Here is a 24310-nt window from a genome sequence, read left to right as displayed (position 1 = left end):
GTGCGGTGGCTCAAGCCTGTAATCCCAGCACTTTGGGAGGCCGAGGCGGGCGGATGACGAGGTCAGGAGATCGAGACCATCCTGGCTAATGCGGTGAAACTCCGTCTCTACTAAAAAATACAAAAAACTAGCCGGGCGAGGTGGCAGGCACCTGTAGTCCCAGCTACTTGGGAGGTTGAGGCAGGAGAATGGCGTAAACCTGGGAGGCAGAGCTTGCAGTGAGCTGAGATCTGGCCACTGAACTCCAGCCTGGGCGACAGAGCGAGACTCCGTCTCAAAAAAAAAAAAAAAAAAAAAAAAAAAGTTTTGTCAGAGCTCCCCACAGTCTATCTCCCTTAGGTAAAGGTTCAGTAACCAGAAAATCAGAAGGCACAAAGCGTTCTTCAGTTTTCTCTTTGTTGGGCCAACTTTTCCTTTCTGGAAAAAGAATGCAGCCTCCAGCTCCTGTGAAGAAATGTATTTGTGTTTTCTTATCAAAGTAAAGAAGGTTTTAAAATATGGCAATGTCCACCGGTAGCAAGGGTGAAGTAAAAGAGGTGCTCTCATGCATCTCTACGAGGAGTGCAATTTGGTACTACTCTTTTTAGAAAGCAATTTGGCAATGTGTATCAAGAGCCTTAAAAATGTTTCTACCCATTAACACAGTAATTCCACTTCTGGGAAGCTAGCCAAAGAAAATAATCATGCATACAGAAAAAAAGATTAATGTACAAAGATGTACATTACAGCATTATGCATAAATTTACTTTAAATGTTAGAATGTCTTAATATTTAACCATGCGGGAGTAGTTAATTACATTGTAAACCATGCACTTGATTAAAAAAAACCTGCAGCCATGAAATGAGATTTATCAAGAATATCTAATAGAAGGAAATAGTTAGGATATAAGAGACTATGAAACAAAAAAACAAAACAACACAAAACTATGTAGACTGCAAATGTAGGCTACTGACGTGTGGATTTAAAATGTGTATACAAAGGAGAACAGAACACAATTAAGCAGAAAGCAATTTTACTGCATTAAAGACATTAAAGATGGTTGTTAAAAATCTACTTTTCCAAATGTTCCAAATTTTCTTTAAAATATACATCACACATTTGAAGTGGAAAAATGAAAGAAACTTCTCTTTTGGGGCTTTTGCATGGGGCAGAGCTGACACTCACCTGAAGAGAGCCTTGAGGTTCTCTGGCAGCTCCGTGCGGCCGGCATAGCCCGGGTTCATGGTGATGAAGATTCCGACAGAAGGATTCAGGCTGATCTCCTCCCCAAGGAAGTTGAACCACTGCTTCTTATCTCTAATCGCATCTTGAATGCTTTTTACCTGGTGAACCAATCAATCAGCGAGAAATTCCTCAACTGCATTTCAGTGGAAGGGTCATAACTAAAGCTGGGAGCCTGTAGTCACACACAGCACAGAGAATTGTTCTGTGGCCCCTTTCACTGAAAGACAGGCATGATGACCACACCCCAGACCCTTTACTGACAGGCCCTGGGTGCATGTCTAAAAGAAATCTGGCCACTGCTAGGCACAGTGGCTCATGCCTATAATCCCGGCGCTTTGGGAGGCCAAGGCGGGCAGATCACTGGAGGTCAAGAGTTCAAGACCAGCCTGGCCAACACGGTGAAACCCTGTCTCTACTAAAAATACAAAAATTAGCCAGGTGTGGTGGTGCACATCTGTAATCCCAGTTACTTGGGAGACTGAGGCAGGAGAATCATTTGAACCAGGGAGGTGGAGGTTACAGTGAACCGAGATCATGCTACTGCACTCCAGCCTGGTTGACAGAGCGAGGCTACGTCTCAAAACAAAACAACGAATCTGGCTGCCCACATCCATATTTATCACACTGTGGTTAAGAGCATGGGAGGGAACAGCAAACAGGTGTTCAACTCCCTGAATGTGGGTTCTCTCTGTAGCAATGGCTGAAGTGCATTAGGGCTGACCACTGGCCGGACACAGTTCTGACCACTACTTATGTATTAACTCATTTGAGCTTCACCATACTCGGAGGAGGGCGCTTCAATTACATCATCACCATCTCAGATAAAACAGAAGCATGGTGAGATGGAAACATCTGCCCAGAGTCACACAGCTACTAATTGGGGCATCAGGATTTGAATCCAGGCAGATGGATCCTGGAGCCTGTGCTTTCAGGTATTGTGTGATGGTGAGGATGCCATAGCTACCTGCTGAGCTTGTTCTAAGTAAATGAAGTAAAGTCTGTGAAGTGCATAGCCTACAGAAAATGCTTAGAAATACCAGCTAACATGAGGGATATCCATGTGACCATTCTCATCGCAACTGTGGTCCCTGTCTTGGTTTAACTCCTCATAGCCACCCCCCAGACTACACCTTCAGAACAGGTCACCCTTTACAGATGGAGCAAGGCTAGGCTGGGCCAGACCCAGAGGGCTGTTAGTGCTTTTCTCTTTAGAGAATCAGACTTTTTCTTAAACTTAGTCTGGAGTCAGAGGAGGATTTACCCTGAAGCTTGACCCACTCAGATCTTGTTCTAGATTACTCTCTAGCAGCCGGAGGAGAGGCAGAAGTGAAGTTCAACCATTTATTGTCACAGCCGGTGCTTGGAAAAGGGTTAAGCAAAAATGATCGGCAACAGAGCAAAGATGAAAGGGACACAGTTTCAGGCTAGCCCACAGCCTTGTCCAGCTCGGCCCCAGAAGGTCTTTGGGAATTTCCAGCCTCTCACGTTCTCGGAAGCAAAACCCAAAAGCTGGGGCGGGTGCGAGGTTTTGAATGAGCCTCAGCAGGTCGGCTAAGTCCAGGATGCTAGAAGAGCAAAGGGTAGCCTAGTTCTGTAGAGATAGGGCTCTAGGGTTGTGTGTGTGAAACAGTGGGAGGGGTTGGGGGGGGGCAGCTGGACCATCTACCACTGGGCACGGCTGTCTCCAGAGTACACAGTTTGCCTGGATGCATGACAGTTCTACAATTAGGATTCAGCTCTCTTCCCAGAGTGAAGCGCTAATGACTGTATGCGTTTGAGCTCACAGCAATTAGTTTGAAACTGAGACTTCTTTTCTACGTGCAGAATATCAATGCCATCCTGGCAGAAGCAGGCTTCAGCAGCCAGGACGCTGGCCAAACAGATCAAGCTCTGCTGGTTTGCGTGGAGCTCACAGCCCAGCCCAGCTCTGCCATGGAGCCTCTTGCAGCCTTCATCATCCTGCGAGTTACGTGACTGGCAAAGCCTGGTTCTCTCCTTTGTTCCCAGTCTTCCCGTCCATAAAATATACAGAGCACTTGCCTTATTAGGGAGTGGGAAAGCAAGTTTAATTAGCGCTTATAAGTTGCTCTGCTACCTTTGGGCAAAGACTAAGGCACGAGCCTAGGACCTTTTCTGCCGCTCATTCTGACTCAGCATTCTGTCTCGAAACACCGAAGCCCGGAAACCTCACGCTCAGCAAGAATTTATGATGCACTTTCGGATTGGAGGCATCTGTGCTTTTGTGTAAAATTCTGTAGAGGGGCTCTTGAGGGAGAGTGTTGAACAGACTCAAAGATGCAGTTAATGTTGGAGCATCGGTGCTCATAGAAATTTTGGTTAGGCTGGCTTGTACAGGACAGGCGTTAGCAGCAACTGAGGCCCGCAGAAGAAATCATTGGAACATAACAATGATCAGGGTCCAAGAGACCTTGATAACATCCAGGTCCTGGGAAAGGCCAGAGGGTCTTTCGGGATGCTTGGAAGCAGGGACGGGGGAGTGGAGAAGCAGGTGGACTAGGGATGTATGGATTAAATGCAAGCCCAGCCAGATGGAAGTACAACATAGGTAGTTTGGCAACTGATAGCTAAGGCTGCCAGGCACATCTCACCCACTGGGATCTGTTTCTCTATTGAAAATGCACTGTTTTCTGAAGATCTTAAAGCCACAGTGAATAACAAAAAATAACAACTGACATTTTTGAGCATTCAGTATGTACCGGGGATGATTCTGAGTACTTTCTGTGAATTATTCCATCCAAAGCTTTTAACAGTTGTTTAAGATAGGTAGTCTTAGATCTTCATTTTACCGATGAAGAAACTGAGGCAGAAGGCAGTTAAGAAACTGTGCTATGTTTATGTAAGATGTTAGCATTCAGGGGAGGCTAAAAGTGAGATATGTAGAAATTCGATGCTATTTTTACAACTTTTCTATAAATCTAAAATTGGTTCAAAATAAAAAGTTAAAAGAAAAAAAAAAAGAAACTTGCCTGAAACCCCACAGTTGGTAAGTGGAGCAGCTCAAGTTTAAAAGCCAGGCAATCTGGTGCCGAAGCACATGCTTTTAGCTACTTCCCCCAAATGCTCTTGTACCAGAAGAAGCACTGTGCTAGCCACAGATCAGTTTCTCACCAAACATACGTTTTCAGAGCAATTTGTTTTACTCTGAAAACCATCATGTTTGTTATAATTTAGAGGCATACTTCCCACAAAATAAGAAAATATGGTTTTGCCACACATTAAAAAGACAAATAATCACGCCTGTAATCCCAACACTTTGGGAGGCCGAGGCGGGCGGATCATGAGGTCAGGAGATCGAGGCTGTTAGCCATCCTGGCTAACACGGTCAAATCCCGTCTCTACTAAAAATACAAAAAATTAGCCGGGCGTGATGGCACGTGCCTGTAATCCAGCTACTTGGGAGGCTGAGGCAGGAGAATTGTTTGAACCCAGGAGGCGGCGGTTGAAGTGAGCTGAGATCATGCCAGTGTACTCCAGCCTGGGCAACAGAGTGAGACTCCGTCTCGAAAACAAAAATCAAAAAACAAAACAAGAAAACAAACAAAAAAAGAACACAAATGAATAAAAATGGAAAGCTATGTAGGAACCAGTGTTCTCAGTTGGGGATGAGTTGGCAATTCCTCTCTCCCAGGGGTCATGTGGCAATGTCTGGAGACACTTTTGTTGCTGCTGGCATTCAGTGGGTAGAGGCCAGGGATGCTGCTCAACATCCACAATGCAGAGGATAGATCTTCACAAAATAGAATGATCGGCCGAAAGCATCAATAGTGCTGAGGCTGACAAGCCCTGATCTAGACCAAACATTTTACCAGTGAGGACCCTGAGGCTGAGAAGATATACTTAACCTCCATCCCACACCATGTGTCCTTGGGTCCAAACCAATTCCCATGCAAATTCTTAGCTCCACCTCCAAGATAAATCAAATCAGAAATTCTGGGAATGGGGTTGAGCAAAGCACGTGGGAACAGGCCCTCCAGGTGATTCTGATGCATGCTGAAATTTGAGAACCACTGCAGTCCAGTCAATTCTTACATTTCTACTCATCCCTACCTCTGCCCAGGTGGCCTCATTCATAGCTGCATACTGACTTCCCTCTCTCAGACGGGAGGGTGTTGAACAGACTCAAAAATGCAGTTAATGTTGGAGCATCGGTGCTCCTAGCAATTTTGGTTAGCCTGGTTTGTACAGGACAGGATTTAGCAGCAACTGAGGTCTGCAGAGCAAATCACTGGAACATAACAATGATCAGGGTCCAGAAAGCCTGGAAAAGGCTTTCCAGGTCCGGATCCTGGAAAAGGCCAGAGGTTCCCCTCTCTCCCTCTCTCAGATCAGCCTGGGCCTCCCACTTCCTTCTGCCCCACTTGGCCTGGAGAGGCTTTGCCCCTGCAGAGCACTGGCTGGGACAAACTGGGCTCAGTCTTGGGGGTCTTGATGTGAACCCAAACTCTACAGTCCTCAGCGGTGTTTCCCTCATTTTTCAGTCTCTCTCTCAGCTCTGGTTCTCAAAATTTGCTGAACGTGTGAACCATGTGGAAAGTTTTTAGAAAGTACCCACTAGTCCCATTCCACAGGAACTAAATCAACGCCTTTTTGGGGTGCAGACTGTGCATTACTATTTTGTAGAATTACCCAGGCCATTCTAATGTGCAGCCAGGGTTGAGATGACTGTGCCACAGTGGCACAGTCCCCGATTTTATTGTGCGTAGAAATCACTGGAGGACGTGTTAACATGAAGATTCTGTTTCAGCAGGTCTGGGGTCGGGCCTGAGACTCCGCATTTCTAACAAGCTCCCAGGGAGTGCTGGTGCTGTTGGTTCACAGTTCGAGTAGTGTGGGGCTAGATGACACCAGCCATGCCCGGCACCCTCCGCTGTCACTCTCAGGACACCTACCTGAAAGTCAATGAACTGTTCTTGCCACTGGGCTACGCTGCCCCATCACAGTTTCACTGTCCACAGTTGCCCCTCAGCCAGATGGTTTTACTGTCTCTTTCCAGTCTCTATGGCCCTTAAAATTGCACATCTTTCATGGAACGTATTTTCTGCCTTATCATTTGGATACTTTGCCTAGGTTTTCTTCTTTTTTTTGGGGGGGGGATGGAGTCTTGCACTGTCACCTAGGCTGGAGTGCAGTGGCGCGATCTTGGCTCACTGCAAGCTCCATCTCCTGGGTTCACACCATTCTCCTGCCTCAGCCTCCCAAGTAGCTGGGACTACAGGCACCCGCCACCACGCCCGGCTAAGTTTTTGTATTTTTTAGTAGAGACGGGGTTTCACCGTGTTAGCCAGGATGGTCTCGATCTCCTGACCTCGTGATCCGCCCACCTCGGCCTCCCAAAGTGCTGGGATGACAGGCGTGAGCCACCGCACCCGGCTAGGTTTTACTTCTATATATTGCAAGCCAGCCCTGATGTCCAGTGATCAACCTTGTTATCTGCACAAGCGTTGCATGCCCGTCTGACCATAAGCGCTGCATTACTTGCCTGAGGATGACACCTTTCCTCTCATGACTGGAAGTTGCTGATCACAGAGGCTTCTGTCCCTGTATCTTCCCACTCAGGCTAGGGACTTGTGTCTGACTCACTCAGTGAAGTATTAAGGCCATGCTGTCTCTGTGCAGATGACATACTTTAAGGAGGTCATAGGCTAGCCCTATGCTATGGGGATCTTGGCTTTTTCTCCTCACCCCTCTACCTTGGCCCTTCTATTCTAGGAGAGTGGCACATTTTGTGGTCCCCCATGGTCATTCTCTTTTCAAGTCTTTGCCCCAAATGCCATGTGCTATTTAACATCCTCTCTGGCCTGCTCCACGCTTCCCACTGCAATGGCAGATTGAAGTCTGTTGCCTTTAGGAAGTGCAACCCACTCACCACTTTTTAAATATTTTAACATTTCTGGTGGGTTTTTTTTTCCCCCATTAGACTTTAAGCTTCTCTCTAAAGGGTGTCACATGGGAAGCTCCCTGGGCTATGAGACTGAAGCATTTGTTTGGTGCTTGGAGTACTTAGAGCCCTGCTCTGGTGGGCTCCCAAGTCTTTGCTGAATGATCTTCTGCTTCTACCTGCTTCCTGCCTCTACCCAACCCATTATCGGGGCTTGTACTGTAGGGAAGAGAAGAAAGTGCCAGGGATGCCTGGCCAGAGGGCATGGAGGGGGGACAGGGCAATGGGGTGTGTCCTTGTGGCACATGTCCCCAGGCACAGATAACCCAAAGCATAGACAGCTGATTGCAATAGTAAAGAAGACATTCCAGAAAAAATTAAGTAATATCTTAGACATTTTTAAAATAGCAGAGTAATTTTTTTTTGAATTGCCACACTGAAGTTTTTCCCAAGTGGCTGTGTGACTTTGCTTGACCAGTCTGATGGAGACATGAGAACGTCCACTGACAAAGACGCTGTGGACCAGCAGCATAATCATTTTTGTAGGAGTTACTGGGAAGAGGAGCACAGACGGACAAGGAGTGGAGAGGAGGAGAGGGGAGGGTGGCAGAGAACTGTCAGCAGCTGGTGTGGCTTCTGAACCAATATGCCAGCCTGGATTGCTGTGTGAATAATTAAGTGCAATTTTCTCCTTGGATGGGTATTCAATTTCAAAAGTTACCAGCTCAGATTTTGCCTGGGCTGTTATCAGGCCACTTTCTTGAGAAATATATCTGATGGGTATGTTCCTAGATCAGAGTGTGACAGCATCAGGGACTCCCAAGTTGAACTTATTTCATTTGATTCCAGGAACAAACAGGAACTAAGTGATCTTAGAGAATGCATTGCTGACCTTGTGTTGAGCAGCTTCAAAATAAAGCAAAATATTAGATAGCAATAAAGCAAAAAATAGTAGATAGCAGTGTCTATCTACTATCCAGGGGGAACAATGGCTGTTGGGCACTGCCTCCTTGATTAGTACCTTGTTAAGCTTGATAAGATAGCTTGAGGTTGTTCCAGTTGAGAAGGAGTGAAGGGCATAGAGAAGACCTGTGAGACCAAGATGTGAACCCTTTTTCCCTGCCCTGTGTATCCCAGCCTCTACTCTTCAACCCATTTCCTGCAGTGTTAAGATAGTAATCATCCTCATCACTATCACCACCATCATTATCACTATCATCACCACCATCCCCATCAGTGCCACCACCATCTCCATCATTGCCACCATCATCACCACCACCATCACCATCATCATTAACATTATCATCACTGCCACCACCACCATCATCATCATCACCATCATCACTGTCACCCCCATCATCATCATCACCATCACCCCCATCATCACCACTGTCATCACCATCATCATCACTGCCATCACCATCATCATCACCATCATCACCACTACCACCACCATCATCATTACCACCATCACCATGATCATCTCCATCATCACTATCATCATTAGAATAATCATCACCACCACTACCACCACCATCACCATAATTGTTAACATTATCATCACTGCCACCACCATCATCATCATCACCATCATCACTGCCACCACCATCATCATCACCATCAGCCCCATCATCATCACTATCATCACCATCATCATCACTGCCGCCACCATCATCATCACCATCATCACCACCACCACCACCACCACCATCATTACCACCATCACCATCATCATCTCCATCATCACCATCATCATTAGAATAATCACCACCACTACCACCGCCATCACTATCATTGTTAACATTATCATCACTGCCACCACCATCATCATTACCATCACCTGCATCATCATCACTATCATCACCATCACCACCACCACCACCATCATCATTACCACCATCACCATGATCATCTCCATCATCACCATCATCATTAGAATAATCATCAACACCATTACCACCACTATCATCATCATCAGCATCACCACCATTAGCATAATGATCACCATCACCGCTACCATCACCACCATTAACATCATCATCATCACTAACATCACCACCACCACTACCATCATTATCAAAGCATTTGTTGAGTGACTATTCTCTGTAGGGCTTTAAAAAAAAGTGCTTTAGAGATATTAACTCATTTAAAAATTATCACAACTGCCTCAAGGAGGTGCTATTATTAACTCCCTTTACAGATGTGGATCTTGAGACATGGATATGCTCAAGGTCACACAGCTAGTAAGTGGCTGAGCCAGCATCGAACACTGGCATTATTCCTTATTCCAGGTTGTGAAGTGACCAGCCAAAGGTGAAAGCGTCCAGGAAACATGTTTGATTTCTTATAAAAATCTGGATGTCTGGTCTCTCTTAAAAACGTAAAAGATCTGGCAACATTCAGCTTACATCCTTACAATGCAGAGGTGCGCTGGTAAATTTTTAACAACCAGCTCTCCAGGGGAGCAAAAATGCCCTTGATTCATAAAATTTGGCAGTTTTCATGATGGAAGGACTCTCACCATAGCCCATTTCAAGCTACACTCATGTGATGCTACTGAGATGCACACAACCAGCTCTTTTGAGCCAAGCTGGTCAAGGGTTTCAGTCCAAGAGTGTCCAGGCTAGCCATTTGTCTTCCTTCCTCTACTAACTGCTGCTGAACAGAACAAACCCAAAGAAGGAGAAAAACCGTATTTTACCACTGGAAACCAGGGAAGAGCCTCACGTTCCAGCAACTTTCTGATCTTTACCAAGGAAGAGTGTGGACAAGAGTCAGTGGCTGCCAAACATGAGAGATGGAAAGACAGACCACCTCAGTGAGTGAAGGGACCTGGCAGAGCCCTTTGACTGCCTGTGGCTTTCGGTGCAGCTGGAGATGAAGGTGGCATGGATTTGCGGATGGTGTGAGCCCTACCTCTGTTCAGCTTTGCGGTTGCTTCAGCGCCCCACCCACAGCCCCACGTCCAAGCCTACCTGTGAAAAGGACAGTCTGTAGGATGAAAGGTGACAACATGTGGGAGCTATGTGGATGGATGCTGGCTCCCGCCAGGGCAAAGGGGGACAGGGATGATGCTGGCTCAGTCATCTTTCCCTACCAGGGGTGACCTTTTGCCTGATGATTCCTCCAACCCCTCTTCTGCCACCCTCCCCTCAATCCCGCTCTCTTGCCTTAGAAAAATGTCAGTCAAGCTAAACGCTTTCCTTATTCCTTTGTCTGGACCTGAAAAGATTACAGAAACCTGTAGGGACCAAAGAGTCTCTCATAGCTACGTTTTTCTTTTTCTGTACTGTGCGCATACTGTTTTGGAAATGAAAGCAAACACAAGCAACATTAAATCATTTTTGATTGTATGGTGTGCGGCACACACTGGGAGCACCAGGCACATCATTGTCCCAAGCACCTCGCCACAGCTTTGATCATCACATGATGGCCTTGTGATTGCTTTGCTCTGTTGAGATAAGGGCAGGATGTGGGTTCTGAAACCAGCCGCCCCTAGCAGGAGATGGGGGCGTTCAGCCTACAGGGAGGGGTATGGAATAGATGCTGGCAAACGATGTGCTTTATCTTGGAGATGGGGTTCCTAGGGGAATGGAGCCTGCACAGCTGCAGTAAGAATCCCTGGGAGAGACCCCTGACTTGCCCTCAGCCACCAGTTTTCCTATTGCTCAGCCCCTCCTTCACATTGCTGCCAAATAGAGGGGCAATCTCCCTCCCAGATGTCTCTGGGGGTTCCCTGCTGCCTGCTGAGGAAGGCATTTCAGCCTGCTACTATTGGGTTCAAACTTGCCTCTCCAGCCTTATTTTCTCCTTTGGCATTTTACCCACTAGAAACCAGATCAGTGCCCACATCTGCACCCGGACAGCGTCAGTGAGGGCACAGGGTGCACCTACCAACCTTCCCACTTTCCAAAAGTCTACCCATGGACAAGGTACAGTTCCCTTCTGATGTTCAGTTTTTCCACATGTATAATGGGGAGAATAGTGGCTTGCAGGGCCATGGTGGAAAGACGTGAAAGATCTTTCATGATGTGAAAGATGATGTATGAAAAGTGCCTGGTACAGAATTTCAACAAAAGCTTATTCACGTTCCCCTTTCCCCTTCTCCTGCTCCTATTGTTCATGGGATCCTGACCCAAATCCAGAATCTTCTCCATCTTTTCAAGGTAATGCATTTGGAAGTCTCATGCTCAGTCAGAATTGAAGTCACCTCTAGAACATTGAAAGTACTCACGTCTATCTCGAGAGCTCATTTTTTTTTTTGTTAGAGATCACATTCTATTCAACTAGGAAAGTTCACCTGTCTTTTGCGTAACACTTGCTACGTTGTAGGTGTTTAATAAATGCTTTCTGGATGACTTGAAAGACAAGTGGCATGCTTACATAAAATCTCACCCCAAAAGTGACTTCATTAAAAAAACATTCATGCTGTATTCTTCATTTTATTAAGCTGAGTGTGGTGGAACAACTTGCCCAAAGATTCCAAAAGGAAATAAAATAACTGAAATTTAAGCCTTGGTTTATAACCAAAGAACATGGCCTTTCCAAGGAGCTGAGCTCTGCCATCTTCATGTTTCTGCACCCAGAGGAAGCAGGTAGGACAGATCTTCTTTCTGCCCATTTTACAGAGAACAAAACAGAGTCCCAAAGCCAAGTAAATGGATCTACTTTGGTGGGTAACTGAAGGATACCCATTTTGAAGGATAGCCTCCCTGGAGCCTGATTTTAGAGGGTAGAGAAAGGGGCATGAAATGACAAGAGAAAAAGGGACGCAGATGCTAAGGAGAGGTCGAAAACAAGAGGACATAGACTTCTGCAGTGATCAACATAAAGATGGCAAGGCTCCCACCAACTTCCGGCCCCTACCTGCACCGCCACCACTGACAAGACCTCCACGGAGATTCGATTAAACTCATCAAAGCAGCCCCAGGCGCCCGTCTGAGCGAGGCCTTTGTAGATGTTGCCACAAGACTGCAAGAAAATGTACAAAGATTAAATTACCGGCAGGCCAGGCTTATCAATACGTGTTGAAGTCATTCTCCATCCGCTGTATTACAGATACTTCTAGTCCCCCTAAAGACCACTGGTCAGAAATTTGTATTAAAATTTCAAGAACAATTAAATGTTTGATGGTTATGGGGTGTCAACAGAAGTCACAGGATTAAACAGAACCTTTTCAAGACACTTGGGTGAAAATCCCTTTAAAATGTCACCAGGGTTGCATTATTGTTGATTCTGTAGCTTTCAAAATCCCAGGAAATGAATAAAAGATGATTTTTCTTATGCTATACAGACAAAAAGCCTTCCACCCAGCCTTTGTCATGCACCGATGGAAAAATTTATGTCTGTATCTTTAAATCTATGCCCAACCACCCAGGTTTTTCCAGAGTGGTGAGGTAGCTGGAGACAAAGACAGGAGGTGATAACATCTGTTAAAAAAACAAACAAACCAAAAAACACTAAAGGTAAATCTTTTCAAATGAGAGTAAGGAATGAATTTACAAGGGAATAATGTATTTCTGTCCTAAAAGTAAAAGCCATCCTGGGTATTCAGTATGAACTGGTAAGTGATGGGGCAACATAAAGGGATAGGTTTCTGGGAGACACTCACAAGGTCATCAGCAAGGAGACGTCATTAAAATACCAGGGAAACGCAAATAATGGAAAAGTACCATTCATTTATTCAGCGGGCATTTTCTTTTTTCTTTTTCTTTTTTTTTTTGAGACGGAGTCTCACTCTGTTGCCCAGGCTGGAGTGCAGTGGTGTGATCTTGGCTCACTGCAGCTTCCACCTTCCAGGTTCAAGTGATTCTCCTGCCTCAGCCTCCCGAGTAGCTGGGATTACAGGCGTGCACCACCATTTCTAGCTAATTTTTGTACTTTTAGTAGAGATGGGGTTTCACCATGTTGGTCAGGGCTGGTCTCAAACTCCTGACCTCGCGATCTGCCCGCCTCGGCCTCCCAAAGTGCTGGAATGACAGGCATGAGCCACCATGCCCAGCCTTCAGTGGGCATTTTTTGACAATCAGCTCTGTGCACAGGTCATGTGCTGGACACAGGGGAGCTCAGTCTAAGAACTTTTGGTCAGGTTGAGGAGATAAGGTATATACATAAAAACAGGAAAATTACTGCATCAGTAGTGGTTTCATTGAATAATATAAACCACAAATGTCATGGAGTTCACAGAAGAGTGGGTCAGCATGCTCCCGAGTGATCAGTTTTGCTAAAGAGGTGAAAGTCAGATGGCAGCACAATAGCACCTCCCAAAGTTTATTCCGCGGAACCGTAGGCCTGAAAGATGCTCTTCGAAGAAAGGGCTTTTTGGTCAAGCAAATTTGGGAAACACATTCTTCAACCCATTTTGGCCCAGTTACTATTTGTATTAGCATTTAAGGGCTCTGAGAAGTCCTGTAACAAAAACATTAGTTTCACTGCATTACATGGCTAGGATTAGAGTTAGAAGATACGGGGATCTCACAGAAAACGACATGCTTTAGGACACACATGAGAAATGATGGCTTTATAGGACAGGGGTGTCTGTGTAGACAGAATGGAAGGGGTGAGGCTTTCCAGGAGGAGGAAGATTATGGAAGAAATACAAGCAGAATAATGGTGTGTGCAGAGAAAAATGACAGAGCCATTTTGATTGGAAAGTTGAATTACTAAAGGAAGTCATGGTTGTAAAAAGTCTTGAATTACTATGAGGGATCTTTGGAGGTTTGCAGCAGAGAACACGAGCAGAGCAATGGTATGAGGGGATTGGTCTAACTGCCACATAGGCTAGGTAGGATGTAGGGCCGACTTTATTTATTTATTTATGTATTTATTTATTTATTTATTTATTTATTTATTTATTTATTTATTTTGAGATGGAGTCTTGCTCTGTCACCCAGGCTGGAGAGAAGTGGTGCAATCTCAGTTCACTGCAACCTCTCCCTCCCGGGTACAAGCAATTCTCCTGTCTCAGCCTCCTAAGTGGCTGAGATTACAGGCGTGCACCACCACGCACAGCTAATTTTTGTATGTTTAGTGGAGACGGGGTTTCACCACGTTGGCCAGGCTGGTCTCGAACTCCTGGCCTCAAGTGATCCGCCTGTCTTGGCCTACCAAAGTGTTTGGATTACAGGCGTGAGTCACTGCGCCTGGTTGTAGGGCAGACTTTAAAGAGGAAGAGAAAAATAAAACCCACCTTTCATTGAGCTTCTGGAATTAAGAGATTTCTTTTTTCATTCATTGCAACAAATATTTATTGAGTATGTACTATGTGCTAGAGATGGTTCTGGGTCATGAAGAATCAGAAGAACAAGATAGACAATGCCTCTATTCTCATGGGTCTCACATTCCCATGAGGAAAATAGACAATAAGCAGTAACAACAAATCAGGCAGTGATAAAGCCCCACGGGAGTCTTAAAATGGGGGTGACATGGAGACTTCAGATTGAGCCATCAGGGACATTCTGTCTGAGGTGGTCATGGAAGTTCCAGGCATTGTGTTTCTGTGCCTTAAATCAGGGGTCCCCAGCCTCTGGGCCACTGTCCGTGGTCTGTTAAGGAACCAGGCTGCACAGCAGGAGGTGAGCGGCAGGTGAGTGAGCAAAGCTTCATCTGTATTGACAGCTGCTTCCCATCACCTGCATTATTGCCTGAGCTCCGTCTCCTGTCAGATCAGTGGCAGCATTGGATTCTCAAGAGAGCATGAGCCCTATTGTAAATTGCACATGTGAGGGATCTAGGCTGGGTGCTCCTTATGAGAATCTAATGCCTGATGATCTGTCACTGTCTCCCATCACCCCCAGATGGAATCATCTAGTTGCAGGAAGAGACGACCAGGGCCCCCACTGATTCTACATGATGGTGAGTTGTATAATTATTTCATTGTATATTACAATGTAATAATAATAGAAATAAAGTGCACAACAAATGTAATGTGCTTGAATCATCCCGAGACCATCCCGCACTACTGCAGTCTATGGAAAAATAGGCTTCCATGAAACTGGTCCCTCGTGCCAAAATGGTTGGGGACCACTGCCTTACATTATTCCATTTCATTTGCAAAACAATCCAAGTGTCACAAATACTAAGTGGAAATTCAGAAATCGACATCCATGTTTAACTATTCACAATATTTAAGATATGGAATCAACCTGTGTGTCCATCAATGGATGAACTCATAAAGAAAATGTAGTGTATACACACATTGCAATACTGTTCAGCCATTGAAAAGAATGAAATCCTGTCATTTACAGCAACAGGGATGGAACTGGAGGATGTTATCTTAAGTGAAAGAAGCCAGGCACAGAAAGACAAATACCACATGCTCTCACTCATATGTGAGAGCTAAAAAAGTTGATCTCATGGAGGTAGAGAGTAGAATGATGGTTACCAGAGACTGGGAAGGGTAGGGGGAAGGAGAAGATGAAGAGAAGTTGGTTAATCGGTACAAACATACAGCTAGACATAAGAAATAAGTTATCATGTTCAACAGCACAATAGGGGACTATGGTTACTAATAATTTATTTTATATTTCATAATAGCTAGAAGAGGAGATTTGGAATATTCCCAACACAAAGAAACAATAAATCTTTGGGATGATGGTTATCCTAATTACCCTGATTCGATCATTATACATTGTATACGTGTATCAAAATATAACAAGTACCCCATTAATATGTACAATTATGATGTATAAAAAGATGTTTTAAAAATTCAATTGTTAACAGTGATTTTGAAAGCTTTTCAAACTGAAGACCCTTTTTATAAAATGAAAACCCAAAATATAAAATAAACGAAGTGGAGTTTCCACAGGTGGATGCTTGTCACCCCCACAATTCTCCCCCACCCCAGGGCCTGTGGCTGAACCCCAGGACCCTAAAGTAACCCTTGTGTTTAGTTCACCACGTATCTCCTGGTCCTATCGGTGAGACTGGGGCATTATCTTGCTGTGGGATGGTGAACTTTGGGACTAGGAGAATGGAAAGAATAGGGCAAAGGCCTGGAAGTGAGAAGGGTGCCGAAGGCAGAATCGACATTGGTGACCAATTAGAGGTGGGGAAGGAAGGACATGAAGTAACCAGGGTGCCTGAAGCTTTCCACCAGGATCTCAGGGACAATGAAATAGTTCTTCCTGATGATGGGGAATCTGGCAGAGAGAAAGGAAGGGTGCTAATCACAATGCAAGAGAAGGGCATTCGAGAGACATCCACTGCTCCTTTAGAGAGAGATGGGACTAGGACTCGGGTGAAGCTGGAGAATAGACATGCCTCCATAAAGGAGCCATAGGTATACACATCACACTGGAAATTATAAAAGAGGATCAGCAAATGAGACCGAGAAGCCAGGAGACCAGAGACTCAGGAGGAGGATTGTGTAAGTATAGCATTTCCGAAGTGAAGGGAGTAGGGTCTTAAGAAAAAGTGTAGTATCCACAATACGGCCGCTGCAGAGAGGGCTGGAAATAATTCCAAACACTTTCAGGTTTGGAACCATTTGATGTCCCTGCAGTAGCGTCTCCAAATTGAGGTCAAGAGGGGAAAGTATTGCGGCTATAATATAAAGGATGTTTCGGCACTAAAACTGTAGTCATTTTCAGAGAAAGTGGCTGTTTTTATAGGTTTTCCATCCAGGATAACAGAGTAAAGCAATAACTTTCCCTTTGCTTCACGTCTTTGCACCGTTCTCCTGTTCTCCTGTTCTCCCCAGCTCACTGCACGCCCAGTCCTCATGAGTTAAGTGAGGTGATGCTGCTTATAGGATTTCTAAGGCAGAGGAGATTGCGAGGGTCCTTGACCACAGCCTAGACTCTCCTCTTCAATCTCTCCCTTTGCTTCACTGCAGACTCCCTCCCCATGTTCCTGAGGTATCACTTACCTGGTTACATTTTAAGCCTCTTATGCTTTTCCATGTCTACTACCGCATCAGCTGGTTCCTCATTCCCTCTGGTTTGAATGACTGAGATGCTCTCACCAAAACCTTATCCTGCTTCCAGTCTCTTCCTTTCTCACTTCATGGGACGGCCAATCTTTATGCTTTTGCTGCAGTTCTGAAGCCTGCAGATTCTTTCTGCAGCCCCCTCTTCAAAGTGAGATGCTTTCAGTGGCTTTCAGTCCTTCCCCTCCTTATCTCCTGTTTTTGATCCTCTCTAAGGCAGCTTAGCCCTTGTTCCATATTTATTTCCAGCTTTAACTATGGACAGACCTGAACAGAGTATATTGCTGTGAGTGTCATGAATGACACATCAAAACCTCCCCTGGAGAAGTGCACAGCAGCTCTTCCCGACCTCTCACCTTTTTTCTCCTTCTCCCAGGCGAGTCCTGTGAGGTGGGCTCATGGGGTGAAGTCAGAATGAGGGCTGGGGACAGATACTGGCCACACATAGAACTTGGTCATGGCTTTAAAGCTGACATTCTAATGGGTTAGAATGTGTGAAAATACCTCATGCGCTCTCTGTCACCAACCCCAAAACTGAGCCTTGGTTTTCACATCCTCCACATGTCTTTCCTGACCAGCTCACTCTGTGGCTCTCCCCCTACTCTGGAATATTCCAGGGTCTAAAGTTTGTAGGGCACATAAGCACCCAGGATTATGCTATCTGGGCATTAACTAGCTCCCCGATGATAACATATATCCCTTGTCCCTCCAAATAAAACTGGGTTATACTCTGTCTATCTATCTATCTATCTATCTATCTATCTATCTATCTATCTATCTATCTATCTCAATCTCTCTCTCTCTCTCTCTATCAATCATCCATCCATCATTTATCTATCTGAAATCCATCTACCATTTATCCTCTCTCTCTCTCTTTCTCTCTCTCTCCATATGATCTGTTTTTGGCATCCTTCCACAATGCCCCGCACATGCTGAGCAATGGCAATACTCAATAAATTAATTGGATTGCGAGTGTTTTACCATAAAAAATAATTCTGAACAGCCAGAAAACAAAGGGAGAGGAAGTTTGCAAACAGCTTAGTGTGGCTGTTTGGTTACCTGGGATATTTGGTGTCCAGGAAGGGAACACCTTCCTTCTGGCGTGTTTCACTGTGGCTATGCTTATTTATGATGTTCTACCCTGTGTCTAGCTTCTACTCCATGAAAGCTTAGCCTATCATTGAAAAAAAAAAAAAAAAAAAAAAAAAAAAAAAAACAAGGATAGACTCCCCCGTTCACCCTGTACTTTTAAAGGAACTGGTGGGGTTAGGGTTCAGTGATTGGTTTTGATAGAAGTGAGTAAAATGACTATCGTGAACCCTGCCCTTGGAACCAACTTATCATTTCCTGCTTGGTATTCTAGGTGTGACTTTGAAGAAATCTGGCTGATGTTCTTCAATCAATACAACACGTCTTCTACATCCAAATGAGTGTATCTTTCAGAATGTTCCCTTTGGGAGACTACTTACTTCAGCAGTGCTGCTGCCATTGCTCAACTATAGAAGAATCTAGAAACATAAAATAATCCCTAAGGCTGAGGTCATTTCTATAAAGGGGGAAAAAACTCCACCTTTCTGTTCCAGCCCGACTTAAAGAGAAACATTATCTCAATGTGTTCATCAATAAAAGCAACTGTGCTAAAATTTAGGGGATGGAGACCATGTGGAAGACTAGCTTTTTGGGTCTAGATCCTTGCTTTGTTTACTTACCATGAAAAAACATGGTGCCACAGGATGCTGCAACTCTACACAACAAAATTATGCTACAGAAATGATTAAATGATAGAGGATGAATCTCATTTACAGAGTGCTATACGTGGTAATGGCAAGCATTATTTCTAAAATTATAACTACATTAACTTTATTTTACAGTCAATATATCACATGACTTTTATATATAAATGTTTAATCTATTTAATGCAACTTTTTTTTTTTTTTTTTTCACTCCAGATTTATCTGCATGTCATCCTGTTGACAAAAGGGACTTACGGCAGTTTACAAAAACACATACAATATAACAAAAATAATGAGAGAGGGAGATAATCTGTTATTACATTTGTGTTTTAAAAAAAGAAGCTATGTAAGGTTCGGTTGTGAGCAGAATATTTCTGGCTAAAGAAGTGACCTCATGCGCCTTTTGTTTCTCTGGCTTTTCTCGGTGACTCAGAACCTGGAACACAGTGGTTCTTAAAAAATGGTAAGTGCCTGAATGAATATTAGCTTTGCGCTTGTCTTCTGTGGGCCTCTGTGCTCTGAGTCAGGGTTGATTAGCCTGCTTTCAGAAATCACGCCTGCCCTTGCAGAATATTCTGCCCCTGTTGATATTCTGGGGAATGTCCACTTCTACAGAAGAGCACAAATACGTCAAGCTTTTATGTGAAGACAACTGCCTTCGTATTCGCTACTCGTGAGCCTTTCTGTGTTTCTAGGTCAAATAGGGAAATTAGGACTTTGGATATATGTTCAGTTTCTTCATTTTACAGGTAATAGAAGGAAGAGCCAAAACGATGAAGTCAGCCATCCATGGTCAGAGCTCATTGGTGGAATTAGAATACAAAGGGCTGTGCTTTCTTATCACATGAAAGCCTTATAGGGAGGCCAACAAACTCCAGGGTTCAAAGGTCCAACTTTACCACGAAGGAGCAAGCAGAGACCTCCTGATCTGGGCTTCGAGACCTGGGGAAGCTGGATCAGGGTGGCACGGATGCGTCTCAGCCCTGGTTTGGCTGCCCTGAGTTCCTATCCCCCACCCCCACAACCCAGGAAGCTGGGTGGAACTGTACCTTGTAATCCATCTGCTCTGAGCAGTTGAACACATAGACCAGGATGCCCAGTGCACGGCCCAGGTCCTTGGTGGTCTCGGTCTTGCCTGTGCCTGCAGGTCCTGCGGGAGCCCCACTCATGGTCAGGTGCAGGGACTGGGTGAGGGTGATGTAGCACCTGCCAAACACGGGAGGGCATAGGTCATCATCCTTGGGGGCCCAGTGAGATAAGACTAAGGCCCAATGCCAAGTGAGATCTGGCATAGCTTCTGAAAAGGAAAGCCAAGAGCCCTGCCCCTCTTGCCTGCTCCCAACAGCACTGTGGGGAGGACATTCTAGAGGGCAAGCTCGTCACAGTGCTCCCTCCATACAGGGCATCAGAGGCTCCCTGTCAGGTTCTTCTTCTGGGTCTGCTTGCTCCTCCAGCTCCATTTCTCACTGTTCCCCTCCTCTGAGACACAGACCTCTGCAGTCCAGTCACACACAGCTCCGTTCATCTGCCAGACACACTAGAACTGAGCTTGTCCCTGCTCCTTGCCCAACCCATCCCCCAACTCTTTGAGTCGACCTGGATGATGTTCCTCTTTAATCCTTGCCTGGCTAATGGCCACTAATTCCTCGGGACTCACATTTGGCTTCACCCACTAAGTGTTCCTGGATCCCCCAACACCGGGGTGAGTGAGCAGAGGCTCCCTCAGCTCAGCTAGACTCCACTTGAACTTCCTGTGACATATATTGTATATATCTTCAGTATACATCTTCATAGGGTACATGAAGGCAGGGCAATATCTTATTCATTGTTTCATCTCCAGAACTTAGCACACTCTAGGCACATACAGGCCCTCAAAAACTATTTATAAACCATAAATGAATCTGTGAATGAATGGATCACATTCAATCCATTTAATCCTTTTGGGACTCTTTTTACCAGTAACAATAAAATAAACTCAGCTTTAAGTTTACTTCTGGTACTATTAAAAAGGACTTATAGTTCTTAAAAAGTAATAAAAAATACCATATGATTCAGCAACTCCCCTCTTAGGAATTTACACAGGATAAATAAGAATATATGTTTACACAAAGACTTGTGTGTAGCACAATATCTACCCGTTCACAGTCCTTGTTCATAGCAGCAGTGTTCATAACAGCAAAAAACTAGAGACAACCCAAATATCTACCAACAGTGAATGGATAAGCAAAATGTGGTAACTCATAGAGTGTAATACTCTTCAGCAATATAAAGGAATGAAGTATCGAACATGCTACAGAATGGACGAACCTCAAAAACATTACTGTAAGTGAAAGAAGCCAGATATGGGAGATTGTATGTTGTCAGGTGGGGTGCAGTGGCTCGCGCCTGTAATCCCAGCACTTTGGGAGGCCAAGGCAGATGGATAGCTTGAGCCCAGGAGTTTGAGATCAGGCTGGGCAACATAGCAAAACCCCATCTCAACAACAACAACAACAACAACAACAACACCCCAAAAAACCAATTAGATGAGTGTGGTGGAGTGCGCCTGTAATTCCAGCTACTTAGTGGGCTGAGGTGGAATGATTGTTTGAGCCTGGGAGGAGGAGGTTGCAGTCAGCTGAGATCATGTCATTGCACTCCAGCCTGGGTGATACAGTGAAATCCTGTCTCAAAAAAGAGATTATATGTTGTCATTCCATTGATATGAAATGTCCAGAAAAGACAAATTAAGATAGCCAGCAGATTAGTGGCTGCCTGAGGTTTGGAGTGAGAGAAGGAAATTATTGCAAATAGGGTGAAGGAAATGTTCTACAACTGGATGATGGTGATGGTCACACAACTCTATTTACTAAAAATCATCCAATTGTGCATTGTACACCTGCAGTGGGTGAACTTTAAGGCATGTAATTTATGCCTCAATACCTCAATAAAGCTGATAAAATTGTGCCGCTGTTCTAACTTTTTAATATCTAGCAAATCAATACATAGACTCTCAACTTACAGGTGTGGCTGTGTGGGAGGGTGTCCAAAATTAATTCTCTCTGTTTCTGAATCTGATGTTGTGAGATGACCAGAGACTCTGAGACTCTGAAGATGCCACCTTCATGTCAGATGGTGGCTGGGTTTCTACTGTCTTGACTAAACCTTGGACCGAAATGGTTTTTTTTTTTTTTTTTTTCCTTTTCCTTTTAAAAAACAGAGACAGGGTCTCGCTATGTTGCTCAGGCTAATCTCAAACTCCTGGACTCAAGTGATCCACCCCTCTCAGCCTCCCAAAGTGCTGAGATTATAGGTGTGAGCCATTGTGTTCAGCCCCCAGATGGTTTTGAAAGTCTTTAAGTTCCCTTTTTCTCCTTTAATTAAGTGCAAAATTCCCTTATCTGTTTCAGCCTTTGAAAGGCTGAATGTTGCCCTTCAGACCTGCCACAAGGCACGATGAGGTGAGTCAGGCTTAGGGTGAAAAGTTGGGTCTGGTCTTGTCCTTCTTGGCCATTGTTACCATTTGGTAACACTTCTCTTTCTTGTCTCTCTCAAGCATTCCCAGCTAGATATTCACGGAGCCCTATGCGCGGCCTTACCTGCACCTGCCCTCCGGTGCTCTTGAGTTTCTGGCTCCAGGTGGATCCCATGCCTGCTACCTCTCCCAGCCTCGGGCTTCCTCTACAACTGCTCAGGGCCTGCCACAGCCCCCTACCTCCCAGGAGGACAAGCTGCCTGAACTAGCAGAGTCTTCAAGCCCCGACAACTCACCTCCTCACCTTCCTTCCCTCTCATTGCCTTTCTGTCCCACAGCTGTCCCCTCTGCCAGCTGAGGGCACATCACAGGCCTCTTTACTCTGGAGCTGCAGGGCTTTCAGAGAGTTTGGGAGTCCAGAAACACCAGGTTTCACAAAAATATAAGTTGCATAGAAAAAGTTAAGAATTCCTGAAAATAAATACATGGGACTGGGTCCATCTCTTTTTGAGCATCTACTGAGCTTTTGGGGGAAATGTCAAAATATCATTATCTTTTGGGGGAAATGTCAAAATATCATTATCTTCCCCTCATAAGAACAGAACTCCAGAAATGGAAGGGATTTCCAATCTCCTACTTTACATATGGGGAGACTGGGGTTCAGGGAGGGACAGTGGGCTGTCTAGTGAGTTTGAAGGCAGGGTCATTGGGGCTTTCACTCAGGCCATGAGAAAAAACACATAAAAAAGAAAGACAGGACCGGGCATGGTGGCTCATGCCTGTAATCCTAGCACTTTGGGGCCGAGGCAGGTGGATCACCTGAGGTCAGCAGTTCAAGACCAGACTGGCCAACATGGTGAAATCCTGTCTCTACTAAAATTACAAAATTAGCTGGGCGTGGTGGCACGCACCTGTAACCCCAGGTACTCAGGAGGCTGAGGCCAGAGAATTGCTTAAACCTGGGAGGCAGAGGTTACAGTGAGCTGAGATGGTGCCACTGCACTCCAACCTGGGTGACAAGGTGAGACTCCGTCTAAAAGAAAAAAAAAAAAAAAAAGAAAGAGAAAAGAAAGAAAGAGGCAGTATTTGTTTGTCACAAGGGAGGCTGCCATGACGCCTGGGCCACTGAGCCAGCAGCAAGTCCTTTGGGACATATCCCTGCTCTAGGATTCTCTCTGAGGTCTTGTTAGAGTGCTCATCTCTTTAAACACCCAAGCCAGCTCCTTTGATGCGCTCCTGCTTGCAAATGTGGGCCAGCAGACCATGCTAGAGCTGTTTCAGGCACGGACTCTGGAGTGAGACAGAATGAGTTCAAACCTTGCCTCACTATGAAGCGTCCGTGAGACTCAGCCAAGTTATTTAAACCTCTTTGCACCTTAAAAACAAAAGCATCCTTAAGATCTATGACATCGCCTTTTCTTTGTACAAGGAAACTTAGATAAATTTGCTGCTTCAAAAGCAGTGGCAATTGTGACAATGGCAGAAGATCCTTAAGGAAGAGAGATCCTGGCTGACGAGTCCCAACTTGGATATGGATTGATTTAGTTTGGTTCCAGTGGGAACATGGGAATGTTAACGTTGGAAGGGATTTTAAAGGTGAGGCTGTTGGACTCTTTCACCATGCTAGGTGCTCCCCCTTTAAATCCTTCAAATATGATCATATAGCCTTTTCTTTCAGTGAGAGGCACAGTTTATTATTCTAGAAGTCAGCCCATTCCACAGTGGGCTGGTTCTAATTGTTTGAAAGGTCTTCTTAACATCGAACTAAAATTAATCTTGTTTTCTTTGGGAAAAGAACTTCTACAGGTTTTCTTCTTATCTGCCCCACCAGGGTCTTCTGAGGATACGATGAGGCAAGATATTTGGAAGTGCCTTGAAAAGTAGGAAACCGATCAACTTTGAAGGTATTATTTTTGAGGCAATAAATTCTTTTTTTGATACAGATATTCAACTGGAAGATAAAGAAAATATCAAAGCTGCTATATCTTGATTTCAGCTATGAATAGCCTGTGCTTATCACAGAAAAGTGGTCCAGATAATCTTAGAGTAGAGTAGGTGGAGTCATACTTGG

At 44.9% G+C, this 24310-nt stretch overlaps 1 protein-coding gene across 4 annotated transcripts in view; it reads right to left on the bottom strand.

Moving 5' to 3' along the window:
- The window catches only part of LOC105473558 (dynein axonemal heavy chain 9), a 377165-nt gene that overhangs the window by 235466 nt on the left and 117389 nt on the right, over window positions 1–24310 (bottom strand). For all 4 annotated transcript variants that reach the window (XM_071082354.1, XM_011727370.3, XM_011727373.3 and 1 more), the window contains 3 exons: window positions 19835–19991; window positions 11991–12095; window positions 1166–1323 (listed from right to left, as the gene is read on the bottom strand). In XM_071082354.1, the coding sequence (XP_070938455.1) occupies window positions 1166–1323; window positions 11991–12095; window positions 19835–19991 (420 nt within the window). The remainder of the gene's footprint in view (window positions 1–1165; window positions 1324–11990; window positions 12096–19834; window positions 19992–24310) is intronic.

The sequence above is a fragment of the Macaca nemestrina genome, chromosome 17, assembly GCF_043159975.1.
Source record: "Macaca nemestrina isolate mMacNem1 chromosome 17, mMacNem.hap1, whole genome shotgun sequence".
Lineage (NCBI taxonomy): Eukaryota > Metazoa > Chordata > Mammalia > Primates > Cercopithecidae > Macaca > Macaca nemestrina.
This window is presented reverse-complemented; position numbering and strand designations above follow the sequence as displayed.